At 41.5% G+C, this 25933-nt stretch overlaps 1 protein-coding gene across 1 annotated transcript; it reads left to right on the top strand.

The window, feature by feature from the left end:
* Positions 1-222: 222 nt before the first annotated feature.
* Positions 223-24490, top strand: LOC307219529 (uncharacterized protein; the record flags this gene model as incomplete). Its single annotated transcript, XM_079982788.1, has 10 exons — positions 223-322; positions 3495-3584; positions 10082-10160; positions 12056-12170; positions 13432-13616; positions 15314-15468; positions 15920-16082; positions 17606-17764; positions 19100-19267; positions 24323-24490. The coding sequence occupies exons 2-10, from the start codon at positions 3499-3501 to the stop codon at positions 24488-24490; spliced, it is 1278 nt and encodes a 425-aa protein (XP_079838914.1). The 5' UTR covers positions 223-322; positions 3495-3498.
* Positions 24491-25933: the final 1443 nt, after the last annotated feature.

The raw sequence follows: 25933 nt of genomic DNA, 5'->3' as shown, positions 1-25933 counted from the left end.
ATCTTCTTTAGTGAGTCGTGCAACCCGCTATTCTGAATAATGGTGGTTTCTTTATAGGGAAGGGTTGCGGGCTGTTTGTGTAACGGGGGGAGGGGGGTGGCTTGAAAAGTTTGGGAACCAGAGAGTTAGAAGAGGACAGCGTCTGCATTGACGAGCCTCTCAAAGAGTCTGCGTAGGAGAAGGAGGAGGAGGAGGAGGAGGAGGGAAGGTTTCTATAGCAGCGGCAGAAGCCAAGCAAGCAAACAGCGCTGAACTTGGACCAAGAGTTGGGCTTCACAGCGTTTAGTAGCTTCGCCCTCGTAGGAGTCATCGATGTGAGCAGGTAAGTGTATCTGGCAGGGCTGATCTGCATCTGAATACTCTGCATATAGAGAGGATTGGCTCTAAGGGAGCGACCTCCCCGCGGGGCAAGGAGTTTGGATGGGTTTTCCAGAGACTGGCCAGCAGAAAGCGAAGCTGAAAGGTCCACACGCCTCTTTAACTCCTTGAGGGTCGTTTTCCCACCCCCCTCAAGTCGGACATAAGAGAAATCTTCTAAATCATTTCTTTAGCTTGCTGCCTCAGTTTTTTTGGCAAAGCTGAAATGGTTTTTAAGGCACATCTTGTGGATAAATGATAAAGAGTGCAATCCAATGCCTGCCTACTCAGCCACGAATCCCAGTGGGTTCAGTTGGACCAGGTAAAGTGGGCACAGTGGTTCTTGCCTAACACATTAAACTTTTATGCAGCTGGTCTTTTTAGCTGACCATGTTTTTAATACATTTTTAATTAAAACAAAACGGTTATTTCAGCTTCTCCCCCCAACAGTAATTATAATCGCATCAACAATGCTTCCTAATTGCAAGGTAAGAGCTAATTCTAAAGGAATGGTCATGCAGTCATAATAATACCTTCATTTCCCCCCCAAATATAGATTATAGGATTTGCTTCTAACCAGTTCTCCAATCATGCTGAGTGGAGAATTTGCACAGCAGGTAGAAGCAAAGGTGTCCCAACACACACACACACACACACACACACACACACACACACACTTTACCCATTACATTATACAGGACTTGGACTAGCTTTAAATAATTACAGTGGACATGATATCGCTTAATGCCTACAACTGATCTCAATATTTATACAATATTGGTCTAATAACTTGTTTCAGTGTGAATAATATATACAGATGGAGACGAGGGAGGTGAGAATAGGGGTTCCTTTGAGTTAGACATTTTATCTGTATTTACTATTGAAAATGCTTAAATATACTTGTAACATTTCAGTCTCTGACAAAGAAGCTGATTTCTACCTGATCCTATGTGAGTATAAAATAAAGCAGTTACCTTGAGACCTATGAGGGAAGCCTCAGGCTAGCGACTGGAACCCTGCATTTTGGAGCATCATTAATACATTAAAGATTGTTATCCACCCTACCTGGAATATAAAGATAAGACAACGCTTCAACAAGATAACATGAACATTCTACCCAAATCTATTTTTCATCTGGCTCATTTATAGTTCAGCAAAATGCCCACTGTAGCACTCTGAAAACAATTACTGGCTATTACTATGATATCAGCTTTGCTACAACAAGCATATGTTGTTGCCACTGAATGGGAAATCTGCTGAATATCAGGATCCCAATCCACATTGAAAGATGGGGATGGCCTCATTATACAACATGCAACGTGTCATTATTATTTTCTTGCATGACCTGCAGTCATCTCTTTCAACTTGCTTAATAAACACACAAATACACATCACTCTTCTTCCCATTAGTTTGATTGGTAATTTTTGTATATTGGTCTTTGGTATCCTCTCCTTATTGTTAACCACTTTGGTTTCTTTTTGAAGATAAAGTGGGATGTAAACTTACTAAAATAGATAAAATCAAACAAACAACAGACCTGTCTCTTGGCTTCAATTTTTTTTTATTAAAAAAAAAAAACCCCACCTTGAATTTTGTTACCTTTCTTCCTGGAAGTAAGTTTTCCCCCCCAACAATAATGCAAGGTGGTATACAAATTTTAATTTAATTTAAATTAATTAATTAATTAATTAATTAATTAACAATACCTTTGACATTTGGCTTGCCATTTTTTTAATGTGACACTGGGGGCTGGGGGAAGAAAGGCAATATAAACTGATTTGGAAGCTTTTCCAAAACTCCTAAGATTGCAGAAGGTGTAAAAATTAATAAAAAGCGGGTTGCATCTAAAGGAAGCCTCCTGTTAGCGCAAGGGCTTCTGCTTGCACAATAGGACTCCCTCTGCATCCCCCCAATTTCAAGCCTTTATAAAATGAAATTTCACTGGCAGGAATCAACTCCAAAGGAGGAGGAGGAGGAGGAGAAAGAAGAAGAATAATTTGGATTTGATATCCCGCTTTATCACTACCCAAAGGAGTCTCAAAGCAGCTAACATTCTCCTTTCCCTTCCTCCCCCAACAACAAACACTCTGTGAGGTGAGTGAGGCTGAGAGACTTCAGAGAAGTGTGACTGGCCCAAGGTCACCCAGCAGCTGCATGTGGAGGAGCGGAGACGTGAACCCAGTTCCCCAAATTATCTATTGCTCTTAACCACTACACCATGCTGGCTCTCAGCATGGACACTATAGAATAACGTAGAAGGGGATTCTGAATCTTCATTAAATTAATGCCATGAAGCATGTACTTTAATAGTGAAATACTGCAACGTAAAAAAACTTGGCATTTAAAATCTAACTAAAAATATAAAGAACTCCAAAAGTCCTGCTTAACATAAATCTCTGGAACAGGCTGACGTTGTCTCCTGTCCCTGGTTGGAAAAAAAGTGGACAACAGCAGGCCAGGGATCATAATAGGCTGGACCGATCCAGAGCGATGTTTAGCTGTGCTTTAACTAGCTGTGCTGTAACTGTCTATGTTGTAATATTTATCTGTATGTCATCCAGTATAAGATAATGCAGGGTCACAATTACTTCATTGAAGAATGATTCCGATTTGCCTTACCAGGTCTTCAAAGCCAATGCCCAGCCTCCCCTCCTCCCACCCAAGTCCATACCCAAGAGCTTGAATGCTTGAATCTCCTTAAAGTAACAGGCCCATTTATGCCATATGGGCTACGCAGGCACAGGATTTGCTTAAAACTGAGGGACAAATCCTAAATCACAGAGTCTAGAGGAGAACACAAACAGAATTGAAATTTGCATTTTGTTTTGTCCAGATGTAAGCCAGGACCAAGCAGAACTGAAAAGGCATAACTGGGAAGAGAGGGAATTCAGGAGGACTAGGGAGGAACTCCCCCCCCCCTTTGTATGTTAAAAATGTGCTGTCCTGTGTGCCCCCTAAATCTGTTCTGGGAGTTCGCTTAAACCTCTGGACCAGATTTGAGGAGCATGGGAGGGGAGGAGTCTCATTACGCAAATGGAAATTCTTGCACTGATGGGATGATACCACCCATTGCTTTTTCCTTACCTGTGCTGTTTCAAATTATGCTTTGTTTCACCTTTACACCCCCCACCACCAGCACAATGGACTCTCTGGGCGCGATTGAAGCAGAGTACATAAAGAATTTGCAAAAACAAGTCTGCTTACTGGAATGTGAGACGTCATATCTATATCCTTTGAAGTAATACTGTTTTAGTAGAAGTAGCTATGAAAACTCTGAACTGTTCACACACACTCACCCCACAAACAATATTTAGGAAACTGGAATATTGTGAATCACAGTCTTTCTTTTTTTGGAAAACTGTCATTCATTGGTTTTATTTATACATCAGTAAGCCTTTTTGTTTTTTTACTTGTTCAAAAATATTTTCATGTTCCTTTATTTAGAAAACACGTGTCATATCTTCTGTTAATAGGACAGTATACAAATTTGCAATTTTCCTTGCTGTAACCTGAACACGATTTTTGTTGTATGTTTGGAGAGGCAGCAGCTTCAGCTAGGTAGAGTTAAGAACATTGGAAGCTGTCTTAGACTAAGTCATACCAATGGTCCATCCATTCTTGTGTATGAATAGGCATGGTGTCTATTTGTTGTGAGAGGAATGGAAAAGACAACTTCCTGCTGGATTGTAACTCACATGGTATGTGGGATTGTAGAAAGGTGGTCAGCTTGGATTTCCCTCCTCAAGCAGCACAATTCTTTGGTTCAGCCCCAATATTATATAGAGCAGGCTTCCTCAACCTCGGCCCTCCAGATGTTTTGGGACTACATTTCCCATCATCCCTGACTACTGGTCCTGCTAGCTAGGGATCATTGGAGTTGTAGCCCAAAACCATCTGGAGGGCCGAGGTTGAGGAAGCCTGACATAGAGCCACTCCAGAAAGCATGCTATCCTCTGAAATCTAGTAATCAGGAAATGAAAAGAAAGCTGAACAGGGCTCAGAATCAGATGAGAATACAAGATCCCTCATTGTGGATGTTGTAAAGTGGCAATACGGAAGAGTGCCTTGGGTTGCTGAAATTTGAACATGGGGTTTTAAAGTAATACAGGCATGTCCAAAGTCTGTTCTGGGGGCCTAATCTGGCCCGCTGGTTGGTTCAATCCAGCCTCTGTGGCAGTTTATTTCCTGGGGTGAAATCCTAAGAAACCCTCAACAACTTTGGGGTAAAATCATTAAAAAGCACAACAACTTCAATCCAAAAAAAAAAAGGTCAACAACTTTGGTTGGCCCTTTGGTTGGCCCTCACGGCCCTTCACTTCATTAAATCTGGCTGTCTTTGAAAAAAGTTTGGACAGCACTGAAGTAATACCTTTGAGGAAAGCTTGAGCCTCCATCCTTCCATTTTTAGGCTTTGACTACTTTTGAATGAGATGTGTGCAGGGTGGATAAAAATCAAATAAATTTTTAAAAATAAAAAAATCAAATCTTTTTGATTTAAATCTTTTTTTATTTAAATCGGATTTTTTTTGAGTGTGATGCAAATTTAATCTCTCTAATTTTTTTAAACACAATCTCATATTCCCAAATATAAAATATTAAGAGGAAGATGCCCACTGCTGCTCATTCTCATCATGGAAGTTTATGGTTTCTCATTATGTCTGATCTGAGCTTAAAAATAGTAACTGTTTGGTGGTTTTTAGTGCAGTTGATTTGATAGATCTTGTTAAAAATGATAGCGGAAAATAATTTTATATTCAACATTTGGAAAGGCAGGTACATTTAAAACCTGAAGACAAATGTTTGCTAGTTCTGAATGGCTTGTATCTGTAAACACACACCTGCCTTTAAAAATTTGAGCAATAATTTTGAGAGGGAATCTCAAAACAATTTCATTTGTAGTCTCCTGTAGTTAAACCAAGTATACAAAAAGAACAGGCTCCATATGCTTATCACCCTTGACAAATGCCTGAAACCAAACTACATTTGAACACAGTAATTTGAAAAATATCACATTTCCACCACACAAGCTCTTGCTTTGCTTCCAATATGAAGTCATCATCAAAAACTTAAAAACTTAAAAACAGAGATCAGAGTTAGTCTTATTTACACATTTTTCCTAATCTCATCAGGATTTAAAATGAATTAAAATGAATGGGGATCTTCAGTCATCTAAAACTTTGCATCCAAGGAGAGCACTTTCAGAACATTTATCTTTATTAATTGCAGGTGATAATTATTTTTCCCACTCCCCAGCTACATGCACAGGGTGCCAATTCTGTAATATATTCTCAGTGATCTGCTATTTTATTAGTGTGTAGTATCAGGAAATCCAGCTCATCCAGATAAGTACTGGAACACCCAAAGATTGGGGCATTTAGAAAATTGGGAGCTAAAAATTATAAGCATTCATACCTCTAATTCTAAAGGTCCTTGTGTAGTTAATAGGAACCGCATGTTTGTACCTGCTTACACTTACGGACTTCGAACACTGGCAAGCAAAGATATAATGCAAGACAGCTGCTCAATTCAGAAGGCTCTTGGCAACTTATGGACACATACACACAGCTTGGACAGCAGCAGAGATGAACATATGTTTTTAAAGATGATCATTAAATGTTACTTTTAATGAAACACCTCAAAAACACACTGATATCTCAATAGGGTAATGCATACATATTCATTTGAATGCTGCCTGCAGTTACTTTGAAGCACAGGATAACTGAGGTTTAGAGGTTACCCTACATAGATGCTTTTACAAATGAGTTAAAGATGTCTCTGCTTCCTCGTCACTGCCTGCAACGCTGCTGTCTGTGGATGCTGTGACATCTTCGTTGGTACCCTTGCCATTATCTCCTCTCTCAGCTGCTTCATCCTTTGGGCCACCCTCAAATGCACTGTTAACTTTAGATGGCTGAATGCCTTCTGGAAGCTGGACCCCAGAATCTGTGTCACATGCTGTTTTCGGCATTTCTGAATTTGGACCACCTAAAAATTTCTGCCAATCCTTCAGTCTCTCTTCCCTTTCTCTTGAAGTCTCCTCAACCTGGTAATCTGTTACACCATCCCAGGTCTCCACAGAGAGCCGACGTCCACCAAACCATCGCTCATTGAGTGCCTGTTTGCAGACATCTCCTTCTTCTGCTTCTTTAAATGACACAGAAGCAACACCATCTGGGTGCCTATCAAATAGAATGACTTTCTTTACGTGTCCAAACTTTTCACATTCTGTCCGAAGATCTTCTCTTATCTCGTTTAGCACTAAAGGATCTTCCTCAAAATCGCTTGGGTGGAACATGTTCCTGATAATGATAACACGCTCGTGCCGCATTCGAACGCTGCCATCTTTCTTCTCCGGTCTCCAATCCAGCAGTTTTTGTTGTTGAGACAGCTTCTTCTTGTAGTCTTTGCATTTCTTCTTCTTCCTGCTGGCATCGTACTCCCCCTTCAGTTGAAACTGTGCAACTTCCACATGCAATTTGCAGCCTCTAATTTCATTTTCATCCAAAAGTTGTAATGCCAGTTCAACAGATTCTCTCTTTAAGTAGCAGCAGAGCCCATCTCCTTTGAGATTTCCTTCTTTGTCTTTGTAAAGTTTAATTTTAGGCTCCTCCGTTTGCGGATCACGCATAACAATACCACATTTTGACATAACCTGCACAAACTCATCTTTTGTAATGTCCGGTGGTAAACCTGTCACATAGACATTCGTGTTTCTCTGTTCTTCAACATGAAACCATCCTGCGTCAGGTTTTATTCTCTTTCCTTTCGGTTGAAGATCTGTTGCCTGATATGCTTTTGGATCTGTTGGCTGCTGGACCTTGGTAGTCTTTGAGTCTGCAGGAGTTTTAGATTCAGTATTTGCAAGAGATACAGGTGAATTATCTGAACTTTCAGTGGGAAAGCCATAGTTAGCATGATATGTTGCCAGGAAATCTTCAGTAACCTTTGGGAACCAGGCCTTCTTGTCACAATCCCACTCATACTGCGTCCCGTCCGCTGGGTCCATGTATGTGAAAGGGTCCTTACTGCCTTCCTCGTTCTTCTTGCCATACAGCTCCTGCAGCCACAGTTGCTGGTAGAACTCCTCATTCTGATCCAAGCCGCCAATACTCATCTTGTTGCCGGAGCCCAGGCTGACAAGGCAGAAAACACGGGACGACTCAGCAGCGACTCAGCTGCCTCCTACTCGGGTGTCGCCGGACCTCACGAAGCCTTAAATCAGATTTTAAAAATAAAATGCTTTTGAAGGGAAAATCTTTCTAAAGATAGTTTTCTATTTAAGTTACATTATAGTCCAAAGGTTATTCATCAGGAAATAAGGATTTGTTTCAAGTTTTTCATGTGTGCTAAAATTCAGTCTAAGGTGGTTTTTTTTAATTGTTTAACCACATCAGTTAACAAACATGGATACATATGCTATAATGTTGTCGTTTTAGTGAAATAAATCATTTAAATTGTTATTAAGGAAATGATCATTTTTCTCCTTCCAATAAAGTACAGCAGAAAAGTTGTCCAAATATAAGCAGTTAATTATGAAATTATTGTGAGGTTTAATAAGTTATCTGTCTATGTATTTCTAATAGTATAACCAAATCAGTAGCTTTTGATATAACTGTAAAAACTACTCTGAAAATTTAATATTCCAAAAATGAAACCTTCATCTGGTTGTAAATATTAAGGTTATATCAGCAAGAATGAGTCTTTCTGTAAAAAAAATGATTTAAATCAAGTCTTACTGACTAGTGATTTGAATCTTGATTTAAACTGATTTGATTTAAATCAAATCCACCCTGGATGTGTGTCCAGGGAAAAACCCAGCTATGATCCTCAGAGTCCCTTCCAGCTGTACAATTCTATGACACTGCAATCCTATACATGTCTACTCAGAAGTAAATCCCTCCGAGTTCCAAGTAAGTTGGCAGAGGTTTCCAGCCTAAATTATTCAAAATAAATATCCACATCTTAAATAACCCGTGGTAAATTTAAAAGTGTTATTTCACATACACTTTTAAATATGGTTAATGCCACAAGCAGTAAATGGTGGCATTAACCATATTTAAAAGCGTATTACTAGAGGGGGGAGTAATGCCTACCACAATTTGATGATGCATGTGAAATGGACCCTGCTTTTTGGCCCTTGATTCCATAAGTGAATGCATCCAAAAACATATGCAGGGTTGACTATAGTAACAGACTTTTCCCTCTGTGAGAGGCAAATTGTGACCAGCTGTGAGTGCTTTTGGCTTCACAGAGACTGTGAAACCCTTTCTCTTAACATCAGTTTATCTCAGACAAGAAATTTAGCTGTAAGCTTAGCTGGCAGCATATTAAGTCTCTGGCAACCAGAGCTTAGTCTTTCATCTCTACTTTACCTCAGGAATATGGAAGGCCATCCTTTGAGGGGCAAAGTACTGCATTCCTTTTATGTTCTTCATACTGACAGCTTGAAGTCAGATCTCTGTCTGCCTATTCAGAAACAGGCCACAACGTATCTGCCAGAATTATTTTCAGTGCCACTGGAAAGCCATGCAAGGAGAGAGAAGGCAGTTCCTTTATGTTTAACTTTATCCTACAGAGAACCTTTTTCATTATCCTAATAAAAGAATGACTGGAAATTTGCACACCTCTCAAGCGCCATCTGCAAAGCAGCAGCATGCCGCATTCCTGGGAACTGTAGCTTGTGAAGGCTTCTGAGAGCAGTTAGGACAACCCTGGTGCCCTCACAGAGCTACAGTTTCCACAGCGTCCTGGGAAAAGGAATTGGCCATTCACCCCCTTTGAAAATTGTAGCTCTTTTATTGTTTTATAATTTGAATTCAAACTGTAATGCAGCAAAATGCAGTATAAAAGCAATAAAATCTGATTTAAAATATGTACTGTTTTAAAATGCAGACATAATAATAATTTTATTTTTACTCCTGCACATCTGGCTGGGTTTCACCAGCCACTCTGGGCGGCTCACAGCATATATCAGAACTTACTAAAACATCAAACATTGAAAACTTCCCGATACATTCAGATGTCTTCTAAAAGTCAGATAGTTGTGTACTTCTTTGACATCTGAAGAGACGGTGTTCCACAGGGAGGGTACCACTACCACATACTGTGGACCAGCTGAATGAAGCTCACAGACCACCATTTGGGAACCCCTCCACTAGTAAAAACTAGGCACAGAACAGGCCTGGAATATGCCAGTACATCATATGCATGAAGTGTTATTGTCAGTAGTTGTGTCTTCTATACCCCTTTATATGTGTGTCTGCTATTCTGAGGCTAACACTTTGTGTACCTGCTAAAGTAGGCACTAGCCAGGAAAGGCTTCTAACACAAATATGTCAATTATGCTAGTTTAGGCACAAAAGCAGTTTCCTGCTTTTACCAGCCAGGACACCCATGAGTCACTCTTTGTTGACTTATTCAAGGCCACATGTCATGACTAACATCTATTTCACTATACACAACTCTCCTTTCACCCAGGGTTATATGTAACTTTTAATACCTATTAAGTAAACTAGGCAAATAGCAAGACATGTGAGTGATTAGAATGGGAGATGTTTAACTCTCCCATTGGGCTCAGTGGAGCTTACTTTAGGATTGTACCCATTCCCCAGCTACCCTCCTCAAATTTGCATACAGGATTGTTAATGTGATTGCTATTTCCAAAACATATGAACTGACCTTCCAACATCTCAAACAAATGCTCCTTAATTATCCATCTTAAACTAGGGAGAGGGCTAAAAAGGCTACAAGTGTCCAACCCCAAGTTACCAGAGAAGCTGAAAAAATACTGCAAAAAATAAAGGTAACTCCCAAAATTTTCTTGCCTTTGGATGAATTCTATTTGTAAACAACTGCTAATTTGTAATCTGTCAACTGTCATCGGGACTCAAGGAGCTAACCTACAGGCCTGGAAAGCTTGAACAGGGCTTTTTCGAAACTCCCTTCCTACAGAAGGTCCCTGTGTCCTCCAGAAAGCCACTTTATGTAGACTTAGAGACCCTTCCAGTGTGAGATCTAGGAAGGCATGAGGGGCTGCCCAGCTCAAGCAAAATGATATGGGAAGTCTCTGTGTATGTACAGAAGCACTTCAAGCATGCATACGTGGTTCTTTGAATCAGTGTCTTTTTCAGTCCATTTTACTACAAAGAGTAATTAGTTTTGATGCATGGTCAGGCTCACATTTGTTTCACAGAAATTTGTTCTCACAGTTGCATGGTCACTGCATTTATATAGGAAACGTCACTTAGGAATAGGTATTAACTGTACACTAATAGTATACAGATGGGACGCGGGTGGCGCTGTGAGTTAAACTGCAGAGCCTAGAACTTGCCGATCAGAAGGTTGCGGTTCGAATCCCCGTGACGGGGTGAGCTCCCGTTGCTCGATCCCTGCTCCTGCTAACCTAGCGGTTTGAAAGCACGTCAAAAGTGCAAGTAGACAAATAGGTACCGCTCTGGAGGGAAGGTAAACGGCGTTTCTGTGCGCTGCTCTGGTTCGCCAGAAGCGGCTTAGTCATGCTGGCCACATGACCTGGAAGCTGTACGCCGGCTCCCTCGGCCAATAAAGCGAGATGAGTGCCGCAACCCCAGAGTCAGTCACGACTGGACCTAATGGTCAGGGGTCCCTTTACCTTAATAGTATACAGAGGTGTTAGATGTAAGCATAAAACCTCCCGTTATGGACCAAATACCCTATTCAAAATAAACCTGGCAGAGTCGGCGGAAGAAGATTGGAAGAAGTTCAAAGACTACTTGCAGAAATATTGTAAAATTAATGAATGTTAGGATGATGTTGGACAGAAATTAAGTGGTTTCCAGCTGTAATGCTTAAGAGATATGAAAAATAAGGTTTAGAAATAAGTATAAACTAATCGTGAGGATTTGATGAATTAACAATTTGAATTGGAATACAAGAAAGGGAGGTATGAGGAGGTCTGGAAAATAAGTTAAAAGAGGATAAGTAATGGAAATCTTATGTGTTTTTAATTATTTTTGTATTTTTCTTTTTCTGTATTTTTGTTATCTTCTTATTTTTTCCTATTTTGTCTTTTTCTGTTTTCACTTTACATTGTATTATTTCTTTTTTGAAACTTTAATAAATATTCTAAAAAACTAAACAAAAAAAACCTGGCAGTCTCAACATAACCCATCTTCCAGTTAAACCTTCTAAATGCTCCTAGCCATTTTCACTTTGGCAAGGCAGCATAGCTGGCTCTTATGAATAAAATGCAGAATACTTCTACCAGTATTTAAAACAAGTAGATATTGACTAGACGGAGAGACAATCAGAAATCACATAACTGAAACTTAAAAGTTCACTTGCGGATTACATGCAACGCAAGTTTCAGTGCAGTCAGCTTGCTCAATGCGACAGCATTTGAACTACTTTGAGAATGTACCATTTGTCCACTGATGTGCAATCTCAGTCTTTCAGAGGACCATAGTGCATAAAAATTCATTAAAAATACATAAATACCTCCAGCCTCATTACCTCAGTCCAGACAGAGCAATGCATATGCTGGATTGGAAGTCACAAGCACAACAAATTTATTAAAGGCAGAGCTGAATCTTTGCATCTAGCTGTCTAGATTATATGATCATTTGTAGATTAATTGTGGATTAATTTGTTATTTGGCTTCAACATTTGTCTTCCACATTTGTATTTGCATGATGCTAACCTACAGTGTATATTTTAAAGGAACTAGAGACTGCAATAAACACAGCTCAAATAGAAACTGTACAGAAAGAAAACAGCACCAAGATAGTTGAAGCTGAAATCCGTGCAATATACAGAAGACTTCAAATACTATCGGGTAATAATGAAATGTTCCAAGAGTAGTTGTTCTTACAATCAAGATACATTCATAAATAATGAACTAATGCTAGCTTGGCTTTTGTATACAGCTAGGATACTTCTCTTATGGAAGAGGCTAACTTCCAACTATACTAATGATGGATACATCTTCAGTTCATCCACTTTAAGCACTATCCATTGGGTAAAATGGCAGGTGGAATGGACAAAGTCTTATTTCCTGGATGCCTGCTTCCCTTCCATTTTTTAAAAAAGTTGCCAAGTGTGTAAAACTATGCGCACAAGTTAAATGTGTGCAAGTTGCAGGCTTACTGTACACATCTTGAGTGCAGATGCTACATTGCTTTCCAACACAGTGTGGCACTACCCTTTTCCCATGCAACCTCCACTGGATCAAGGCACAAATGCCTTTCTTTTTCACTGGTAACTTCACTCCAGAATGAGTTTCTAGAATATGCCCCCCTTGCAAAATTTACCACTGCCCTCAATACCTTTTTACAACAAAACTGATACATGTCTCAACACTGACTTACAGTCCTGGCTTAAATCTTCCTAGCTCTCTTTCAAGAACTAGGGATATTGAAAGCTTACACAAATATTTAAGGTTTTGCATGTATATGAATAGGCATAACTTGTATATGGCTTCCTTGTTATCAGGCTGTAAACTTCTTGCTGGGCTTCTTCAGCTGCCACAACCTAAAATACTGCTTGTTATGACATTGTACGCCAAACTGTGGATTGGGCTGTACATCAGAGTATCTCACAGCCCAATCATAAGCATGCTTTATTTGGAAATAAGCCCCCCTTAGCTCAAAGGGACATGTATCCTGTTCAGTATGGTCAGAGCCAGCCCAGCCATTATGCGGAGTGGGACTGCTGCCTCAGGTGGCAGAAAACCCCTAGATGGAATGCCCTTTGTTGCCCTGCCCTGTCCATCTCCACCAGAGGCCAAAATCAGTGCAATATTGCCTGTAATTGCCAGTGGCAGGGTGTGTTGCAGTGGCAGAGCAAGCGGTGGCAGTAGCAGGAGGAGATAGGTGGTGGCAGCAGTGACAAGGCAAGGGGGCACTTCCTGTTTCACCTCAAGTGACAAAATGGGACATACCCCGCTGAGCATGGTTCTTAGAAAAACTACCTTAAGAATATCTGGATGTCTTTTAAAACATATATCACCTGAAAAGTTATCTGCAAAAAGAAACTGAAGTTTATGGGAAGATAGTAAAGATTTTAAATGCTGGAGTGAACTTGATAATTTCCTGCAGATGCAAATGCTAAAGAAAAGCTGGCCTTAATAGAGGATGCTACAAAACAGAAGCAACTGGCTGACATCTCCACTCAGAATGTTTCGCACAAGGCAGAAGAACTGCTAAAAATTCAGAGAAACATACAGCTCACTGCAAATTCAGTGAAGGAAAAAGAGCACGAGGCCCATCTTTTGGAATCTCAGGTGAGCTATTCTAACTTCATAATAAACCCATCTTTCATAAATGTTCTGGATATGAGGAATTGCTGTCACATTAAGCTGTTAAGCCAGCATGGTGTAGTGGTTAAGAGGGGTGGACTCATAATCTGGTGAACTGGGTTCGCTTCCCCGCTCCTCCACATGCAGCTGCTGGGTGACCTTGGGCTAGTCACACTTCTCTCTGAAGTCTCTCCGCCTCACTCACATCACAGAATGTTTGTTGTGAGGGAGGAAGGGAAAGGAGATTGTTAGTCGCTTTGAGACTCCTGAAGGGGAGTGAAAGGCAGGATATCAAGTCCAAACTCCTCCTACTCCTCCTCTTCTGAATGATCAAGAGATAAAACACTGGACCCAGCTAAATCAAATGACACCACTGAATACATCCTGTTTTCTTTACCACAAACTCTAATGCAAAAAGTGGCATCCAGTGATGTCCGTCAACTGGTACAACAGGAATATACTTGTTCAATGGGACTTTCAGTTTCTCTCCTCCTCACTGCAGTCCCCTATGTCCCCCCCAAAATCTGCTTCAGAGAGTCCTCCAGCCCTTTGGGGCAGGTTTTGTGGGTGTGCTGGGGGGTGGGGAGAGCAAGCCGAAGCCCCGTTGTCATGCCAGCAGGCCCCTGTTTGTACTATTGCTGGATCTCACTCAAACCGTATTCTGGAAGCCGTATTCACTTCAAGGGCTTTTTCATATACCTTTTTAGCTTGCACATAACAAAAGCGCTAAATTAATGCCAGCTGAGCACTGCAGTGATGTACCTGAAGAGCTGCATCCTCATTATTTTTATTCCAGGAGCTCAAAATTACTGCAAGCATAGATGGCACATCACATACAACTAGTCAATAGGTGCACTAAATGCCCATAAGCAAAGAGCTTTTCAAGTATGTTGCTAATGCGGGTCAAGATGCAGCTCAGCTTCTGCTCATCCAAGACCTACTGGAAGAGACTTTTGGTGTGGAGGGAGAGATGTGCAACGACATCCAAGGCTGCAAGTTGTTACCTGTCATGCCAGCAGGAAGCTAATGAAGAATTGCATGCTCCCAAGGCACAAAATGGGGGACGCGGGTGGCACTGTGGGTTAAACCACTGAGCCTAGGACTTGCCGATCAGAAGGTTGGCGGTTCGAATCCCTGCGATGGGGTGAGCTCCCATTGCTCGGTCCCAGCCCAGCTCCTGCCAACCTAGCAGTTCAAAAGCACGTCAGAGTGCAAGTAGATAAATAGGTACCACTCCAGCGGGAAGGTAAACAGTGTTTCCGTGCGCTGCTCTGGTTTGCCAGAAGCAGCTTAGTCATGCTGGCCACATTACCCGGAAGCTGTACACCGGCTCCCTCGGCCAATAAAGCGAGATGAGCGCCGCAACCCCAGAGTCAGCCATGACTGGACCTAACGGTCAGGGGTCCCTTTACCTTTAAGGCACAAAATAAACAAATCCAGTGCTAGGAAAATGCAATATCCCAGTTACCAGCCTGTTGCTTGGAAGAAGTCATCTCAACGCTGTGTAACCAGTGGGTAGCAACTGTGTATTTATTGTATTATAAACAGATCACTTAAAAAATCCTTCTGTATTTGAACCTTTTTCTCACTAGAAGTAGTAATCAATTCTAATGATCAGAGTAATAAAACATGGTGGGGGCACAGAATGTTCAGCGTTTGCTTTCACAGTCTGCTTTATTCAGCTTCAGCTGCAGATTCAGCAGCACCAAGCTACAGAACAAAAACTCACAGAAAGCAGATCAGAATGCCTACAGCTGCAGGCATTACTTCATCAACTAGAGGAGAAATTACTTATCGGCTCCCAGTCCATGCAGCAGCACATTGCAAAAGAACTTAGGTAGGCAGACAACAACTCCCTGTCTTTTAAAATTTTCATAACTATTGAGCCTCTGCCATTCTCACTTGGCTGACCAATGACTTGTGTATGAAAACGTGGCTGTACAACTTATTAAAGAGTGGTTCATCTTCACAGGATTTACTGTTGTGCTTGAGATGGTGAACCATTAGAACTTTTGGCTAATATATCGGAGAACTAGATGCTGAAGATCTACTAAACTGAAGGGTGGGATTATCCCTAAAGCTCATAATAATCTACAGCTATGAATGGCTAGCAATTTTTGTTTAGTACAAGCAGACTTCGCTTACAGTTCTGGTGTGCATGAAATGGCCATACAACTCCCCAGATTTATAAAGCAAGGGCATTATAAGATTGTCATATATAATTTTTTAAAAAATATTGCATTGAGAATACCCCATATGAGCCAATATCTATAATTATGTGCATTTAGTGAGGAGAGTGAAAAATTAAGGCAAGTCCTCAAGGAAAAAGAGCTTTCAGCTGATGAGGACAAATATTTACGTGACAAGATGTCAGAAGATTGTGGGCATCTGACAAGGGAAAATGGCCTCTTACAAGCTCAAGTGCTGAAAGCAACTAGGCAGCTGAGCAGAGTAAGTATTTTTCTAGTATTCAACATATTAGCTCTTGGTCTTCAATTTCTATCTAGAAAAAGATTTAAAAAGCTAACAGGTGAGCTCCATTTCAAGATTTTCAATATTAGTTTTTTATGTCGTTGTTTTTGGTTGGGGGGGGGAAGGCACAGATTAAAAACAAATAAAATAGATGTGAATAGTTTTGCTAGAATGCTTTTGCTACAGAAGCTAAACAAACAGAACAAGGCAGTAGCTCATTGAACATGATGTACAAGTCCCATGGCCAGTGCAGCCTATACCTGGATTTCTGCCAGGGCCCAAGACTGGCATTGTAGCAGCTTTCCCTTACTATACATCAGGCATCCCCAACCTGCGGCTCTCCAGATGTTTTGGCCGACAACTCCCATGATCCCTAGCTAACAGGACCAGTAGTCAGGGATGATGGAAATTGTAGTTCAAAACATCTGGAGGGCCAAAGGTTGGGGGTGCCTGCTATACATCTTATTATGGCCAAGTAGCTGGAAATAGCAGCAGAACTCTGTGCTATCTCTCGTAGCAAAGAAATATTTCAATAAGTTGGCTAGAATATGACCTGGCAACTAATTAATGCTTCTGCAATGGCAATGAAGCAGATGACTTGCTTGCACAGCAGCAGAGAAAATGTCAGAAAACAGGACAAAGCTAGTCATACACAAAGCAGTTGCGTGGCTGTAGTCTTCTTGAATGCAAAGCCTCTATATCAACAGATCAATGAGTTTATACTGCAGAACCAGAGAACCTATTGCAACTCCCTAAGACAGGGCATAAGTGTGCCCAGACTGGTAAGTGCTAAAAGCAGATAGCATGGGACTTCTCCTAAAATGTGCAACTATAGCACAAAACACCCAAAAGGGTATGTCCCATATATCTTCAGATTGTACCAGTTCACACAGGCATGCAATTTGCTGCTGTTGTTGAGAGGTTAACAATTGCCCTGAACTGAACAACAGCAAACTGCATCTGTTTTGTATACAGCATGCTCTTCCCCCTTCTCACAAGAGATGGCAAAATGGAGCCCCAGTGGCACTACTATAAAGCATTATGCCCCTGCATGGGTGGCACTCTAGCCTTAAAGAGCTTGCAGCTCCTTTAGACTGGAACACTGGCAGGCACCTATAGTCCTCCAGATGTTGTCAAACCCTTAACTCCCAACAGTCCTAGCCAGCATGGCCAACAGCCAGATGGGAGTTGTAGTCACAGATCTGGAGGGGCACAGATTCCTCACCCCTGGGTTAGAATATAAGGAAAGCTATTTCTGCACTCTATCCCTGGAGCTGTTCTATATTCACCAGTGTGATGTGGCACACTCTTAGCTTTAAGGAATCAGTAGGTCTTTGAGGCTAGGAAAAGGAACAAGTATGTGACTTGTTTACTGAAGCAATGCTGTAAGATGGGAGAGAAATAGCAGCATCCCAGGCAAAAGGATGTGTACCATGTCCCTCGTTTATTACTGCATAACTGTTTTGGCTAATGTACACTCTTAACTCGTATCAATGCTATAGGAGAAACAGCTGAGAGAGGATGAGAGCACGTCCCATTCAAGAAGAGCGTCCGAGCTAGCATCAGAGAGAGAGAGAGAATGGCAATTAGAGAGGGAGCTTACCTACTTGAAGACACTACTTCAGAACGAAAGACAGAGAGTTTCGAAGGTCCAGGAGCAGGTCTCTGCACTCTTACATATTTTAAGTCAACTGCATTGGTAGAATGTAAAGCTTGCTGCAATTAGAGCACTTCACACATTTTTGAAGGTGAAAAGAAGGGACCTGACTATTGATATAATAGCAACTTTCCAAATAGAATTGTGCTGGATGCAGCAATTTAGAATAATATTTGTACAAATATTGTCCAGGGATCAAACTTTGTGCTCATGGTGTTGATCTGACACAAAATTTGCAATGAATCCAGCACCAGCCATTTCCCTTTTATTCCAAATGGCCACTTTGCTCCTTTGAAATATGATTTTGTGTATCTATACAGTCAACGGCTTACTACCAGAGTTTTTAATACTGTTTTTCTAAATTGTTGTAACCCCACCTGGGACTCTCTGGTGAAGGACAGGCAAGAAATCTCACAATGATGGTGATGTTGATGATGCAGTCTTACTAGAGAAAGCTGTGCACAGTGGCGTAGCGTGGGGGTGCAGGGGGGGGGCAGCCGCACCGGGCGCAACATCTGGGGGGGGGCCGCTCACACTCGCAGCTCTCTGCTCGAGTGCTAAAATCCACGGGTTAGGGGGCGCACATTACTTGCCTTGCCCCGGGTGCTGACAACCCACGCTACGCCACTGGCTGTGCACCAGTAAGTCTGGTGACTGACTATAGATTGGCAACACCTGCTTTGTGCCTTGCTGGGTAAGGAACCTGGTTCTTGAAATCCCATGCAGATTTCTACCAGGAGGCAAGTGGCCCAAAATACCTCATCACAGAAGATACGCTTTAGGCTGTGAAATATCATTTTAATTTCCAATCAGTGCCTAGCATGTTTCCTGCATTAAGTACAGAAATGTAATTTAAGGAGAACGGGAGATGCATGAAAACAGTGCTTCAGACCACATGTACTTATCCCTCTAGAGCAACTGAGTATCTGGTCAGCTCATTGATTCTACATACTAAGTAATGGTTACACAGTTAAATGGGCTGTATATTCCAAAACTAAGGATTGTATCCGCTGTTAACCCTACTCAGAGTAGACTCACTGAAATTAATGGTTATGACTTAGGTTCATTGGTTTCCATGGATCTGCTCCAAGTAAAATATTTGAGTACAACCCTAAGAGAAAAGCAACTGTCCTAATGTTACAATAGCCTGAAAGAACACCCCACTGCTAAGTAAAAGGTTGGCATTATAGCAGTAGCCCCAGCTCTCTTCTAAACACACTTGCTTAATCCCATGCACAGGAAGCCTGTGATGCTACAGTGAGTTATCAGGGCAGGGGGAATTAAAATTAGAGCAATGCCTAGACATTAATCAATGCTAATAGAAGCCATTGGTAAATAGGTACTTCACCTCCAGCAAGAAAGGAAATCTATGGATCAGAATGGGCAGCTGCTTCAGTCGCAGCTAATAGATTTAGAAAAGAGACGTGGCAAAGTTCAACTGGAAAATTCCAAGCTGCAAAGAGAAAAGACTCATTTGGTAGAGCACATTGCTCACTTGCATAAAGAGGTAAGTTTATCTGTGCACTTCTCAAACAGCGTTTATTTTATAGCCCACACTCCCAGTACAAGTGAGCTTCCACCTCCATCTAATTCTTCATGCAACACATGCACCGGCACAAAATACGGGAATGGCCATTGGCCTCAGGCCACAACCTAGACCACTTTGTGAGGTGTGTGATTGTATTTCATAGCAGCTGGACAGGGTGGGGCGGGGGGTGGAGAATCAGAATTGAGACTGTGGTGCATCACAGAGTGTTTAATAACCCTTTCTCTGCTGCACTCCTGACAAAATCTTCCACCTAACTGCTTTTTTTGCCAGGGAAGGAAAGCTACTATCGATACCATTGCAACTGCATTATATCAGGGGCAGGGAGAGCATCTATTATGTCCCTTTAAAAAATCCACATTTGTATACCACCTTTAAAGAAGGTACCAAACTTTTCAAAGCAATTTACAAAATAAAAATCTAAAACAGCATGGGCGTAGGGGGACCCCAGACTTTTGTTGGGGGGACAGAACCAACATGATTGGTCAGTTAGTTATTTCTATTGTTTTACTTGATGGGGGGCAGCTGCTCCTTGCCCCCCCCCACTTGGCTACATCCATGTGAAACAGTGCTATATATGAGCATTAGGTACATTCTAAATAAAAATATAGGTGAGAGTTAAAACTGAAGTGTGGAATATAAAACTAGCAGGCAGACAAGACATGTGAGAGCTCTTATTGCTTTGAGTATAGAATTTGCCAACATCATCATTTTTATATATTAAATTTGTATACTGCCCTTCATCTGAAGATCCCAGGGTGGTTCACAACAGAAAAATACAAAATGAAAGCCCCCAATACATAAAACAAAAACAAACCAATAACCACCGCCCCCACACATTTAAAAAGCCATAGGATATTAATGTAATTTATACTTACCGTTGCAAAATGTAAGTGAACCTTTGGTGGAAGTGGAAAATAAAAGGACAAAAACGATCTCATTGTGGAGGAGAGGAAAGGAGCTGACATGTGACTTTATCAAGGATTCTCCCAGCCTACTGATAATGTAACAACCTCCAGGTGTGAGTGCTTGTTAGGAAGCTGCTGTAATTTATTCACTTTGGAGGACGTTGACCAAATTGTGAGACTGTGTGCAAGCAAAAGAGCAAATAAGAACTTGCCAAGTCACGGCTTGCTGCTGTTATTAAAGCACTGCATTTGTATTTGTGCACTTGCCAGGACAACTTATTTTAGCCATATAAAACCAGCATCAATTAAAGGGCTCAAACCACTTTAACTCCTTCTCTATCAAAAGTATGGCATCCAAGTCAGAATGAATGCAAGTGATCTTGCCTACCAAATGTTATGCCAATTGGTTACAGCTGGCCTTTTGCTGGTTCTAGCTGATGCCACAAGCCTAGAAAGCAGGCTTCTCACCCCTCAGAAAAACCTCTGCTGGCTTTCCTGGTGGCCAGGAAGTAAGATATCTTTGCCACCATCACAGAGTAAGTTTCTTACCTGAGCTTAATCACAGTTTTTTATTTTTTGCCACCTGTGCTCTAGTTGTCAACCCAATTGCTTCATATCCCTCAGCTGCTCAGAACAAGGCGCCACTACAATTTGGGTGAATATACTTAGGAGTGATTGTTGATCACCTGGGTCACCTCACCATTCCCAGAGGTCAGGCCTCAGTAGAACTACCAGCTAAACTGCAGGAAACCCATCTAAATCCCTGCAAGGGCTAGGAGTGCCTAATAGGTCAAATGTTCAGATAATCTGTGACTACTGAGCCGTTTCTAGCTCCTCCCATAATTGTCCCCTAAACCAGTACAGAAGATAAAAGTTCAGTTCATGTCCCGATGCATGCGCTGGTCTATATATTGAGAGGTGTGTGGTATTCATCTTATGCCATACAGGACAAGGCAGCCTCAGCATGTATGTTCCAAGTCCCAAGACTAAAGCCTTAGAAGTCACCACTACCACCACCTCAAAGACCATGCCCATCAGTTTGGGCAGGAAAACTTGATAGTAGCATGGACAGTACGCCAAGAAAATCCCCATCCTATCTAGGGCCCCCAATCCCAGGTTCAAAACTGACTGTTGGCACAGGGCATCTGACAAGGGTAGTGGAATCCTTATGGCCCCGAAAGAATCATAGAACTGTAGAGTTGGACAGGACCAAATCTTTTTTCCCAACAGGGGGCTTGAACCAACAACCCTGAAATGACAAGTCTCATGCTCTACCGACAGCTATCCCATGGATGTGGGCAACCTGTGGCCTTCCAGATGTTGCTGAACAAAAACTTCCATTATCGCTGCCTGTTGGCTGTTTGCCAGCGCTGATGGGACACCTGGAGGAGCAAAGGGTTTACCCATACTGTCATAGGCCGAAGCCACTCTGACTCCCCCACTCTCAGCTGCACCTAACCACATCGATGAGATTTTACACTGATCACTTCATCCCACCAGATCAGTTAACCATAGGTTTGGCAAATTCTTCCAGGATTACGTTACAGTTGGTTTATCACCTTTCCATTGGCCAACCTAGCATGCACCAGCAGCATCTTAAGGCCAGAGGGACTGCAGTTGAGCCACTAGTTGTCAAGGCTAGGAGAGAGGATGAAAGTGGAGGCAGTAGAGTTGTAGGACTTGCCATTCCTGCACTGCCACAGCACACTCTGTCCCTTACAACCCTAATGGGAACTGCACCTTCTCCCTTGAACTAAACTCCAATATATCAGCATATTGAGTAGAAGTCTGTTTTCGAAGGAGCTGTCTTACTTCATTTCTACTGACAGGTTTTGATCCCCCTATCAATGGCAACTGAGAGAACCTGTTATTTGCAGAACTCTCAGCTCTCACAAAAGTTTTAGCTCCCCTTCACTATCTTTAGTGAAGACAAAGGCGTATGTATTTCCTTACTCAGAGAAAGCCCAACACCCCTCAAATGGCTGTTCAACAGAAAACATGCAAAATGTGGCCATCTATTCATTATATCTCTCTGACCCCAAAATGGTTTGTCAAGGAATCACATCAAGTTTATAATAGCCACTTAGTCATGATGGTTCTTTGAGCCTGGAAGTTCCACAGAAAGGATGCCACTCAGTACCAGATATTGGGAAAGACTTGGGAGAAGCCTTCATGTCACAGAAGTGGCCATTCCAATGGTGGCTTCCCACTTCTGGAATACTCTCCCAGGCAACATGGCTGTCTACTTTAAAGCCACCAGGCAAAAACATTATTTAGCCAGACCTTTGGCCATTAAATTGGCAGGTAACATTGTGGCTCATCCTTTTATGGCAGATCCTTTTAAGTGGGTTGGATGGTATTTATTCTTTTTATATATACCTTGCATAAGCACTTTAGGACTTGTTTTATTGCTTTTTTATTTAGTTGTAATATTCTGTAAGTTGCCTTGAGACACTTAACTGTAAAAAGTGCCCAATATATCTAGTTGTTGGCATCAGTATGTCTTGGGAGACAATGGAGGAGTGCACCTTTGGGGGTGAAGTCAAACCACTGGGAGCGGTACATATAGTAAATCATAAAAATAATGTTATGCTGCGGGCTTCCCAAAGGTATCTGGTACACCACTATGGGAAACAATGCTGCATTACATGGACCTGCAAACTGAACCAGTTTTGAAGTATGTAAGCAACACTTGGTTAAAACTCAGAAACCAGATAATCAGCAGGACATCCAGGTGTCAGAGGTATCAACATCAGTGCTGTACCTAACTTTTCCACTCCCCATGATTAGGAAAATCCGGATAAAATTGGCATAATAGTCACAGAATTCAGCATTCCTTGATAAAGAATAGAGATTTACCTTTGTGAAGTGACTGTTAAGGCTCATTTTCCCTAGGTTAGTCTTACTGCCCTCGTTTGCAAGGAATCCAGACCTATGTCATTACACAGTAGAGCATGAGACCCTTAACACCAGGGTGATGGCTTCTAGCCCCACATTGGGCAAAGATTTCTGCACTGCAGGGTATTGGACTAGATAAGTGCCTCATTGTCCTTTCCAACTCTACAATTCTGCTCAATATGAGAAGTCTGACACAAGTCTCTTTCCCCCCTGGTTCACACCCTTATGTCACAAAGTTGTTGGGAGGCTAAAAGTTCTTTGGAGATATGTCCAAATTACTAACTCCATTGTTGGTAAGTTCTCTCCCACCCCAAAAGAAAATCTAAAGTCCGTAACTACAACAATGGCAATAAATTCCAGAGTTATAACTATGTTGGTCAGCAACAACTCTGGTAGTGTTTTAAAAAGGAACACATTTATTGTAGCAGGTGGCGCTGTGGGTTAAAGCCTCAGCGCCTAGGACTTGCCGATCGAAAGGTCGGCGGTTTGAATCCCTGCGGCGGGGTGCGCTCCCGCTGCTCGGTCCCAGCGCCTGCCAACCTAGCAGTTCGAAAGCACCTCCGGGTGCAAGTAGATAAATAGGGACCGCTTACTAGCGGGAAGGTAAACGGCGTTTCCGTGTGTGGCTCTGGCTCGCCAGAGCAGCGATGTCACGCTGGCCACGTGACCCGGAAGTGTCTCCGGACAGCGCTGGCCCCTGGCCTCTTAAGTGAGATGGGCGCACAACCCCAGAGTCTGTCAAGACTGGCCCGTACGGGCAGGGGTACCTTTACCTTTACCTTTACCTTAAGTTTTCAAAGGCGAGAGCAATCTTCTTCAGATACATTGTATGCCACAAATTGGTGTTGTGTTTAAGGTGCCACATTGTAGTAAGTGACAAGATACTTAGCGGAGAGGAAGGCATGTGTCTTATGTAGAACCACCAATTACTTACCCGGAACGCTTTCGGAAGAACTACATTTGGACTGACCACTCAATATAGATGATTGTGTAGTGCAAGACTGTAAACATCCCCACCACCACCTTATGGGCTAAAACTACTGCATGTTGTTGTTGTTGTTTTTGCAAATCAAACTTTTCAGTGAGTCAAATGCTCATCAACCATTTTATACATATTTATATATGCAGTCAGCAGTCAAAGATAAAGAATGATTTTTGAGCAGAGTTTTATTGCTGTTTCAAAATTAACATGTCTTTTCCCATTATCCAGATTGCTGAAAAGGAAAAGGAATTCAGTTTTCTGCACAGCCATGTTAACAGCTTGTCCTGTGACCTCAACAGTTTGCAATCTCAAGTCGATACGGCATCTATTCTGCAGAAAGAAAAATGGAAAGAATTCTCCAATATATTAACAGCAAACAGAGCATCAATGAGCTAACTCTGGGAAGCAGTCATTCTTTTCTGCTGTTACTTTAACTCATATTTCTAGAAGATTTGCTCAAATTTAAAAGCTGCATGTTGTGCCACTTGATAAATTTTGTTTAGGCCATATTCTTACAAAGATAATATTCAGATATGAATAAAAATAGACCTCAGTCGCAGTCTAAAAAGAAAGTAGTCATTAGCATATCCTCAGCTAATCAGAGAATGGCATCAAGGTATTTTTTAAAGCCCTTTCAGTGACCAACATTCAACAAGTGGACAGGAAATGTTTTATGAATTCATTAGTCCTAAGTGAACAAATGGAATCTGCATTGTATCCTTATTGGCAGTAAGAACTTCCATTACCATTGTAAAATTAGAAACCTCCTTCATCCAGATTATGATTCCACACTGAATTGCCTTAGACAAAGGGACAGCAGTTGATAAATTAATGACACCCTGCTCTAGAGGGAGGAAGCAAAAAGTTAGATATCCAAGTTGTCTTCACACAATAGTTCCTGGAAAACATGTAAAATGGGGTAAAGGGGAGTTACAGCTCTTGGGACACTAACTCTTGTGCAAATAATTTCAAATGACTCTGGAGAGGGTAGATTTCGTCAGGCTACTCAATACGCTGAATCAAATTATTTCATTTTCTAGAGAAGCTGTAGAGGGTTAGTTTTAACCAGGCCTTTGGTTATGTGGCATGTGCTAACATATAACTGCACTGAGGGGAGGGGAGCATGGATGGCACCCTTTAGCAATGCTAGTTCTAGACTATATTCTACACATGATCTTTCAACAGCACAAACAAGAATTGTATACATGTACCCACCATTTAGTGGCCATCAGAAATTTTCTTCAAATGGCTTATAATCATGGACAAAGAAATACAAGACTTGAGTGTAATACCATGTACAAGAGCATAGAAGTTTTAGAAAAAGTGGCCATTAGGTTATGTTTTAAGCACACGCATAGAATTTCTGGATACACAAACTTCTCTAACAAAAAGTGCTAATGACATACATGACTGAAAGGTGTTTAGTTTGTCTACTGTTAAACCAAGATGTCTATACATGATCAGAGCCAAAAGTATTTGGAGAATTTGTACCTTACTCTAAATGTATAATCACTTTCCAGAAAGCAATTTAAAAATTAAAATTGACTTCAAAACCAAAAGTGTGAGGAGAACTGCTGCGCTGGTTTATAAAAGTAGTAAGAAAACCTTTTTCAGAAGTCAAATGATTAGACATATTCTAAATGACTTTTTGATTAACATTTCACTTGACCAAGAGAATTATAGATTCTAGCATAGAGGTCTGAGATGCTCAGGTTTTGGCTGCTTATTCCAATAAAATAATCCTGACAATGCTAAAGAGACAGCGTATTTCGAAACAAGCAACAACATAAGACAACACTTTGAGACACGCTATTAAAAGACTTGACCAAAGATCCAAAT

The sequence above is a fragment of the Podarcis cretensis genome (genome assembly GCF_951804945.1).
Source record: "Podarcis cretensis genome assembly, chromosome: 7".
In the NCBI taxonomy this organism is placed as follows: Eukaryota; Metazoa; Chordata; class Lepidosauria; order Squamata; family Lacertidae; genus Podarcis; species Podarcis cretensis.
Note: the sequence above shows the minus strand (reverse complement) of the source record. Positions and strands in the feature narration are given on the sequence as shown.